The sequence below is a fragment of the Ranitomeya variabilis genome, chromosome 4, assembly GCF_051348905.1.
Source record: "Ranitomeya variabilis isolate aRanVar5 chromosome 4, aRanVar5.hap1, whole genome shotgun sequence".
NCBI lineage: Eukaryota > Metazoa > Chordata > Amphibia > Anura > Dendrobatidae > Ranitomeya > Ranitomeya variabilis.
In genome coordinates this window covers 24420318-24430076 of record NC_135235.1, presented here as the reverse complement: position 1 = coordinate 24430076, position 9759 = coordinate 24420318, and the positions used below count along the sequence as shown (strand labels likewise).

The 9759-nt window shown below is 49.6% G+C and overlaps 1 protein-coding gene across 1 annotated transcript in view; it reads left to right on the top strand.

The window, feature by feature from the left end:
* The first annotated feature begins 1589 nt into the window (after nucleotides 1-1589).
* LOC143767548 (alpha-2-macroglobulin-like protein 1) overlaps nucleotides 1590-9759 on the top strand; it is a 108345-nt gene continuing 100175 nt past the window's right edge. The window contains exons 1-2 of the mRNA XM_077255957.1: nucleotides 1590-1768; nucleotides 1965-2151. Coding sequence (XP_077112072.1) covers nucleotides 1590-1768; nucleotides 1965-2151 — 366 coding nt within the window. The remainder of the gene's footprint in view (nucleotides 1769-1964; nucleotides 2152-9759) is intronic.

Genomic DNA, 9759 nt, shown 5'->3' with positions numbered 1-9759 from the left:
TCCATACTGTCCCACACAAGCTGACCCTCTCCATACTGTCCCACACAATCTGACCCTCTCCATACTGTCCCACACAAGCTGACCCTCTCCATTCTGTTCCACACAATCTGACCCTCTCCATACTGTCCCACACAAGCTGACCCTCTCCATTCTGTTCCACACAAGCTGACCCTCTCCATACTGTCCCACACAAGCTGACCCTCTCCATACTGTCCCTCACAAGCTGACCCTCTCCATACTGTCCCACACAAGTTGACCCTCTCCATACTGTCCCACACAAGCTGACCCTCTCCATACTGTCCCACACAAGCTGACCCTCTCCATACTGTCCCACACAAGTTGACCCTCTCCATACTGTCCCACACAAGCTCACCCTCTCCATACTGTCCCACACAAGCTGACCCTCTCCATACTGTCCCTCACAAGCTGACCCTCTCCATTCTGTCCCACACAAGCTGACCCTCTCCATACTGTCCCACACAATCTGGCCCTCTCCATACTGTCCCACACAACCTGACCCTTTCCATACTGTCCCACACAAGCTGACCCTTTCCATTCTGTCCCACACAAGCTGACCCTCTCCATTCTGTCCCACACAATCTGACCCTCTCCATACTGTCTTTCACAATCTGACCCTCTCCATTCTGTCCCACACAAGTTGACCCTCTCCATACTGTCCCACACAAGCTGACCCTTTCCATACTGTCCCACACAAGTTGACCCTCTCCATACTGTCCCACACAAGCTGACCCTCTCCATACTGTGCCACACAAGCTGACCCTCTCCATACTGTCCCACACAAGTTGACCCTCTCCATACTGTCCCACACAAGCTGATCCTCTCCATACTGTCCCACACAAGCTGACCCTTTCCATACTGTCCCACACAAGCTGACCCTTTCCATACTGTCCCACACAAGCTGACCCTCTCCATACTGTCCCACACAAGCTGACCCTCTCCATACTGTCCCACACAAGCTGACCCTCTCCATACTGTCCCACACAAGCTGACCCTCTCCATACTGTCCCACACAAGCTGACCCTCTCCATACTGTCCCACACAAGCTGACCCTCTCCATACTGTCCCACACAAGCTGACCCTCTCCATACTGTCCCACACAAGCTGACCCTCTCTATACTGTCCCACACAAGCTGACCCTCTCCATACTGTCCCACACAAGCTGACCCTCTCTATACTGTCCCACACAAGCTGACCCTCTCCATATCATTCTTCAACATTAACTCCACATGCTTCTTTCTCACATTTCTTCCCACTGTTGCACCCTTTCCCCCCCATACTACCTCCTCACACTAAAACCACCTACCCCCTCACCATCCCTCCCTGACTTTTGCTCCTCTAGAATCTTTACCATCTTGCCATCTTGCGGCACAGTTGTGACATCAGCAGCGGAGGGAGGAAAATGCCACCTGCAGGAAGACAGCTCAGACTGTCACCTAAGGCAAGATGCTCATCTCACCACATGGCAGAAGCGAGCCTGGAGGAAGATGTGGCAGATATTTATCTCAGATGATTGCCATATTGAATACAAATGTAACAAACTCTCAGCTCTGAACGATGTGAGAGTAGGCATGTATGGCCTAATACTTCTCACATCAAATACTTCTGAGGAGTCCAGTCTGGCAGCTAAACTCATAAGCAGCACACTTTGCTACAATGTATCAGCCGGCAGTCTGGACTCTTTGGCCAACAGAAGATTGAATAGACTGGATACAATTGTAGCAAACCCTCAGCTCAATTGTGTGCAGAAGTAAATTGTACAAGTTTTCAGTCTCTACTGGCAGAGAATGGGAATATTCAGTGAACAAGCAATCGGGGATCTAGAGAATGGTGAGGAAATGATACACACAGGTCATTAGAAAGCAGCAGAACCTCTTTTTAATGATCTCATTATATAGGAAAGAATTTCCCATTTAAGTGGTAATATATTCACCTCTCTGTTTTAGAAATTTTATTGTGCTAATCTCAGCTGAGCTGCACTATCCTTCCATAGAGAAATTCTGCCTGGTCCTGGAAGGGAACATTTTTACAATAAATTTAACTTTGACTGTGACCTTGGAGGTTCAAGGGCAAATATTCATATTACAGCAAAAGGATATTATAGAAAGTGGTTTACACTGTCAGGACTTTCAGGTGAGTAATTGTTTGTATATGTTACATTACTTACCATGTACTGATCCTGTGTTTCATACTTTTACACTCCAGAGCTGCACTCACTAGTCTGCTTGTGTAGTCACTGTGTACATACATTACTGATCCTGAGTTACATCCTGTATTATACTCCAGAGCTTCACTCACTATTCTGCTGGTGCAGTCACTGTGTACACACATTACATTACTGATCCTGAGTGACATCCTGTATTATACTCCAGAGCTGCGCTCACTATTCTGCTGGTGCAGTCACTGTGTACATACATTACATTACTGATCCTGAGTTACATCCTGTGTTATACTCCAGAGCTGCACTCACTATTCTGCTGGTGCAGTCACTGTGTACATACATTACTGATCCTGAGTTACATCCTGCATTATACCCCAGAGCTGCACTCACTATTCTGCTGGTGCAGTCACTGTGTACATATGTAGCGCCCCCACCGCCGCAGGGCCGAGGGGTGACCCGGTACCGGGCCTACGGGTCTCTGCTTCTGGGGTTGTCATGGCGGCTAGGCCCCGGTCCGTGACCCTGCCGTGGGGCGCACAGTTCTATAACAGGTGTGGATGACGGTAGTGGTGGTGCGGTGCAGTAAATAACGAGGACACCAGGTTGCAGTCTCTTTACCTCTTTACTGAAGATCTCTGGGTCCTCAGTCCAGAATACGGTTCACCAGGCTGCGCAAGTCCGGCCGGTCCGATGGCACCTCCAGAGCTCACTTCACAGGTGGAAATCGGTGCCTTCCTTCTAGCGCTATGTGTTGCGGTCCTTCCCTGCTGTGCTTACGGAAAGTCCCCACAACCGTTGTGTCTGTTTCTTAAGTTCCCTCACAACTCGATTAAATGATGTTCTTCTAATCCTCCGTCCCTCCCTGTTGTTCTGGTTGGGACGGCACCCGTTTGACGGGTAGGCTCGGAGCTCTTCCGGGACCCTAGAGTCGCCCCTCTCCACAAGGTGCCCCCCAAGACTTCATAGGTGATTTGTGTGAGACAGCCCGCCTTAGACTGACTGTCCTGCCGCTGTTTAGAGTATTGCTTGAAGCTGAATGTTATGATACTCCCTCGGCGTTCCGGCCACCGGTAGTGCGCCTCAGTAGGGTGTTGCTCCGGTCTTACAGCACGACTCCTACTGGTGTTCTCCTATCGCTTGATCTCGTTTCTCACTCAGCACAATCTATCTCGCTTCTAGTCCTTTCTTGGGTACCGCCGCTTCCCGGAGCAGGCGCGAACCCGTTACGTTCTTTCCAATGCCAAGCCTCTGTCAGGATCCCACCCCTGACAGAGACCCTACTGTCTCTTCCTCCACAACACCCTCTGCCACCAGGTGTTGCTTCGTCCAATCCAGTCAGCTTTCTGATCTAACTTCCTGCCTGACCCCCAGTTTACCCACTATGGTGGGGAGTGGCCTAATGAATAGCACCCTTAGCTCCCCCCGGAGGCCCAGCTGTGAAATGTATTGGTGTCTGTGATACCTGATCAGATGAACTCCTTCAGTGCCATCGGACGCACCGTAGCTCCCCATAGTGGCGGAGCCACAGTACTGCAACGACCAGGACTCTGGGGCGCTGCACTCCCCCCTGGTTAAACACAGTACTCCGGGACTGGGAAGAAAACAACAATACAAGTTAGCAAAAAGACATACAATTTTGTTGAGTGCAATAACAATAAGTATACTTTGAACAGAGCTTCCCTTTATGGGAGGTGAGGACACTTAAACGTTACAAACATGGTTAACATTATAAATTACAGGTTATAAATAACTCAAAATTGTTGAACAATAATTTAACTTTGCCTTTGAAGATATACACTCTTTATCCACTAAAGACCTTCCTATAATCACATTATAAGGTATTTTAACTTTTACATTCTCCTACTTTGGATCTGCAGGACCGCCTGTCCTATCGGCACCAGACCTACTGCCTCTCCTTTCTGTTACAGGACCGCCCCGTTCAGCCAGGGCCTTCTGCCTTTTCAACTACTATACACAGTATAGAACATAACATTACTTTCAGTTCAAGAGCACTGAGCCATCTCTACATGGCTCCTATGAGGACTCAGGGTTTACCTTCTATCCTAACTATCTGTCAACATTATCAAGCATTTTCTTTCAAACATTAAGCCTTCTCATTATCTTTCTTTCTTTCTTGCATGCATGCTGGACACCACATCTATCCCTACGGGTCCACTGCATCCTTCTTCTATCTTTCACCTTTTTCTTCTCAGACAACATCATTAACACTTCTTCACAATTAACCAGTTGAACACATATAACTTTCTTGTACAAACATTATCATCACTTTTCTCTCATCAACATTATTGCTACTTGTCTTAAGCAATATTACTATCGAAGTGCGGCAAATGAACATCCCCTTTAAGAGGGGACCAAGTCTCTGTGAGGTAGCGTATCTTCTCAAGCTACCAGTCCATACTCAGCAAAGGTTCCAGTGCGGTATCTTCGCAAAGAGTCCTTCTTTAAGTAAAACCAGTAGGGAGCGCCTTTAATAAGGTGCAAACTATATACAAGAAGTTCGGATCATGCACTGTTCATGATTTCAGCAGTTTTTTTTAAATAACGTAGAAAAATAGAAAATAACCAAAAACAATAGGGATCCCGGGTCAACAAAGGGATCCCTTTAAGAGTTTACCCTGAACGGGTTTAGCAAAATAACAGGAAAACAGCAACTATTTACAGATTCATGGTATCGAGGTTTATTCTCTTGGTAGGTTGCCAAACATCAGCTGATGGTGGACACCTCCCGACCGTGCAGGCTTCAGCCCTTGGTCCACGGCTGATGCAGCAATAGTTTGTTCCCTTTCTTTCCAGTCTTTCCATTGTAGGATCAAGTACCGCTTATATTGTTCCCAATTCAGCACGGCAATGGTGTGACCTTCTCTCCGGACTCCATCCAGCCCAATTCGGGGGGCCTCCCACCGGAGGATAACTCCCTCCGGGCTCACATCTACGAACTCCCCCGTCTGGGTCGGTGGCAGAGGTATCAGCCTCCCCGTTGCGCCGGGGGATAATACCCCTAGCCCCGCCAAGAGGAAACGGTTATTGTGGGGGCGGGGATCGATCGCAGGATCGGGATCGGTCGGGGGAGCAGGGACGCTTTCTATACCTGCGTCTGATGTGATTCCACCGATGTCGGTCCGTTCCATTAACGAGGACGCTGGAGTCGGCTGCAGCCCGGACCGCGGCTCCTCCCCGGCAGTCTCCGGATACGGCTCCGCTCCCCATAGCTCTTCTTCGGCTAGTTCCGAGATCGGGATAGGTAGGCTCAGCTCCGCTACCGGCTCCGAGGAACTCAGGTCCTCCCGCTGCGGTGGACGCGGGTCCTCTTCTGATGGATGAGGACAAGCCGGGTTCACCTCGCCGTTGTTCGGGCCCCCGCTGTTCATCGTCGCTGTCCGGCATTCGAGGGCAAGGCATGTATCTGACTCTGCCATTTCTCCAAGGTCGAGCTCCTCCTTCACCTCGTTCCCGCCATCGCAAGTCAGGGGGCGGTTCTCTGCTTTGAGGCAGGTCATCGCTTTGCAACAAGAGGCGCAGGGGGCGATCACCGTTTCTGGCGCCACTTCGGTAGTCTCCTCCCATGGCACGCCCTCCTGCTTCTCTGGTGTAACAATGGCGGCGGTTTTTGGCGGGAACTTTTGGCGGTAAATGGCGCAGCACAGTCTTTGCAACAAAGCACAGTCCAAGCACAACAAATCACAGTTCCAAGGCACACATGACCTGATTCTTCAGGCTTAAGTAGATCCTGTTCGTGACGCCAAGTTGTAGCGCCCCCACCGCCGCAGGGACGAGGGGTGACCCGGTACCGGGCCTACGGGTCTCTGCTTCTGGGGTTGTCACGGCGGCTAGGCCCCGGTCCGTGACCCTGCCGTGGGGCGCACAGTTCTATAACAGGTGTGGATGACGGTAGTGGTGGTGCGGTGCAGTAAATAACGAGGACACCAGGTTGCAGTCTCTTTACCTCTTTACTAGTGTTGAGCATTCCGATACCGCAAGTATCGGGTATCGGCCGATACTTGCGGTATCGGAATTCCGATACCGGGATTCCGATACTTGCCGCGTATCGGATACCGGAATCGGAAGTTCCAAGATTCAAAATGCAGAAATTCAGCCAATGAGAATGATTCCAAGTGTGGGCACATCCTGTTTAGCATGGAGGGCATGAAACTACTGGCAAGGCTGTGATTGGCTGCTGAAATGATGTCATGCTGCAGTTTAAAAGTCGCTGGCGCCATTTTGCGATCACTCTGCTGTGAATTCAGTTAGTGACAGGACGCTGTTTGCTGACTGAGGGACAGTTTAGAGATAGCGATTTGCTTCTTTGTGCTTTCCAAAGGCTAATTTAGCAACCGCTGTGTTCACCTACTATTCACCTTGCTTTTGCCTTGTAGCGCTGTTTTCACAGCGATCTGCAAGGTCTGTGTGTGTGTGTGTGAGTGAGTGCAGCCCACTCTCTAGTCTGAGTGCAGCCACATAGGCCATCCATAGCTGGTTGTATTCAGTTCAGGGAGGGTGGTTCATTGCCTCATACTGTTTTTTTTTTTTTTTTTTTTTTTTCAAGTAGTGTAGTCTGCTGCTCATTTTTTCAAAAAATTCCTATTAGTGTCTTTCCACCCGTCTCCAGCTAATTTGTGGAAAAACACTACATAGGATAAAGTAGAGGAGGGTTTTTGGGCCTTGCAGTGCCGTTTACGGCTGTCTGCACGGTCTCCGTGTGACTGCAGCTCGCCCTGTAGTCTGTGAGCAGCCATAGCCTGGTTGTCTCCAGCTCAGGGTTGTTCACTGCGTCATACCGCCAAATCAATTTTCATTTTTTTTCAAGTAGTGTAGTCTTCTGCTAATTTATTTAAAAAAATCCTATTAGTGTCTTTCCACCCGTCTCCAGCTAATTTGTGGAAAAACACTACATAGGATAAAGTAGAGGAGGGTTTTTGGGCCTTGCAGCGCCGTTTACGGCTGTCTGCACGGTCTCCGTGTGATTGCAGCTCGCCCTGTAGTCCGTGAGCAGCCATAGCCTGGTTGTCTCCAGCTCAGGGTTGTTCACTGCGTCATACCGCCAAATCAATTTTCTTTTTTTTTCAAGTAGTGTAGTCTGCTGCTAATTTATTAAAAAAAATCCTATTAGTGTCTTTCCACCCGTCTCCAGCTAATTTGTGGAAAAACACTACATAGGATAAAGTAGAGGAGGGTTTTTGGGCCTTGTAGCGCCGTTTACGGCTGTCTGCACGGTCTCCGTGTGATTGCAGCTCGCCCTGTAGTCTGTGAGCAGCCATAGCCTGGTTGTCTCCAGCTCAGGGTTGTTCACTGCGTCATACCGCCAAATCAATTTTCTTTTTTTTTTCAAGTAGTGTAGTCTGCTGCTAATTTATTTAAAAAAATCCTATTAGTGTCTTTCCACCCGTCTCCAGCTAATTTGTGGAAAAACACTACATAGGATAAAGTAGAGGAGGGTTTTTGGGCCTTGCAGCGCCGTTTACGGCTGTCTGCACGGTCTCCGTGTGATTGCAGCTCGCCCTGTAGTCTGTGAGCAGCCATAGCCTGGTTGTCTCCAGCTCAGGGTTGTTCACTGCGTCATACCGCCAAATCAATTTTCTTTTTTTTTTCAAGTAGTGTAGTCTGCTGCTAATTTATTTAAAAAAATCCTATTAGTGTCTTTCCACCCGTCTCCAGCTAATTTGTGGAAAAACACTACATAGGATAAAGTAGAGGAGGGTTTTTGGGCCTTGCAGCGCCGTTTACGGCTGTCTGCACGGTCTCCGTGTGATTGCAGCTCGCCCTGTAGTCTGTGAGCAGCCATAGCCTGGTTGTCTCCAGCTCAGGGTTGTTCACTGCGTCATACCGCCAAATCAATTTTCTTTTTTTTTCAAGTAGTGTAGGTTGCTGCTAATTTATTTAAAAAAATCCTATTAGTGTCTTTCCACCCGTCTCCAGCTAACTTGTGGAAAAACACTACATAGGATAACGTAGAGGAGGGTTTTTGGGCCTTGCAGCGCCGTTTACGTCTGTCTGCACGGTCTCCGTGTGACTGCAGCTCTATCTGTTGTCAGTTCAGCCCCCAAAAAAGAAATAAATAATAAAGTTCACCAAACACACCAGTTACACCACTTTACATTTGTGTAGGCCACATTAGCTCATATTAAAGTCTAGTCCACACTTTAGAAAATTAGTGTTTCTTATACCTGTTAGGAGGAGTTGCTCAGGAATAAGCACACAAATCCGTTAGTACTTTTCTGCTTATCTTTATCAGTCAACCAAGATGAAGAAGGCAGTGAGTAAGGCACGTGGGCGTGGGAGCCGTCGCGGAGCAGGGAGGGGACGTGGGGATTCTGTGCCTGCTGCCGGCACCGGTGACTCATCAGCACCCACTTTCACCAGGCAACAGTCATTCATGCGCAGCTTTGTGTCAGAGCGCCGTACACCGCTGCTGCGTGAAGAACAAATTGAAGCTGTTGTCGGATGGATGGCAGCTAATGCATCAACTTCCATTAGTGCCACATCCTCTCAGACACAGAGCACTGGAGAGCAGCCATCTGTCTCTTCACCACCTGCCAAATTGCCCAGGCAGACAGAGAGCCCAGGACAGGAGCCGTCTCTACTTCTGTTCTCTGAATCTCTTGGCTTGGAAACAGGGGGCCAGCCAAGCAGCATTGGAGAAATGGAAGAAGAGGCAGGGTGCAGTGATGCCCAACAGCTTTTTCTGTCTTCCTCTGAAGAGGCGGGTGGGCCAGTGGCTCCGGTCACCACATCGCAGGCCGAATCAGCTGATGATGACACTCAGGTGCCACTTACTGGTGCGTGCTCTGCTGCTGAGACTACCCAGGAGGAGCAGTTGGGGGCAGAGGGTAGTGTAGATGATGAGGTCCTCGACCCATCTTGGCGTGAGGGACAGGAAGGTGGTGGGAGCAGCTCTGAGGAAGAGATTCCCCGTACGGCCCAAAGAGGGAGAGGGAGGGGGAAGACTGCGGATCCTGCAGCCTCCGCTTTGGCACCCGTTAGGAGCATGTCTCTTCCAAAAGCCAAAAAGGGCGCTCCCAAGACTTGCAGTGCCTGGTCCTTTTTTGACACAGTTGCAGATGACATTTGCTATGTCAGATGCAAGGTGTGTCATCAAAAAGTCAAAAGAGGTCGAAATGTCAGCAACCTCAATACCTCCAACATGTGGAAACATGTGCGCAACAGGCACCCGGCGGAGTTAGAAAAGCACACTGAAGAGGTAGGCCAACCAACAGCGGCAGCTACCACCTCTTCAGCTTGTGTTGCCTCTTCCTCTAGCTCACACGCAGCTGGTTCGGCTTCCTCCCAGGATCGCCGTGGAAGAACCTCTGGCCCTGTTGTCCAGAGACCCGCTGTAATTCCACCCGCAGCACCACTTTCCCAGTCATCCACACACTCCCAGCCCAGTCTACAGCCATCGGTAGTACAGGCATGGGAGAAAAGGCGGCCTTTCTCGTCAAACCACCCATGAGCACAGGCTCTGACTGCAGGCATTGCCAAACTTCTGTCACTGGAAATGCTGTCATTCAGGCTGGTGGAGACTGACAGCTTCCGTGACTTGATGTCATTGGCAGTCCCACAGT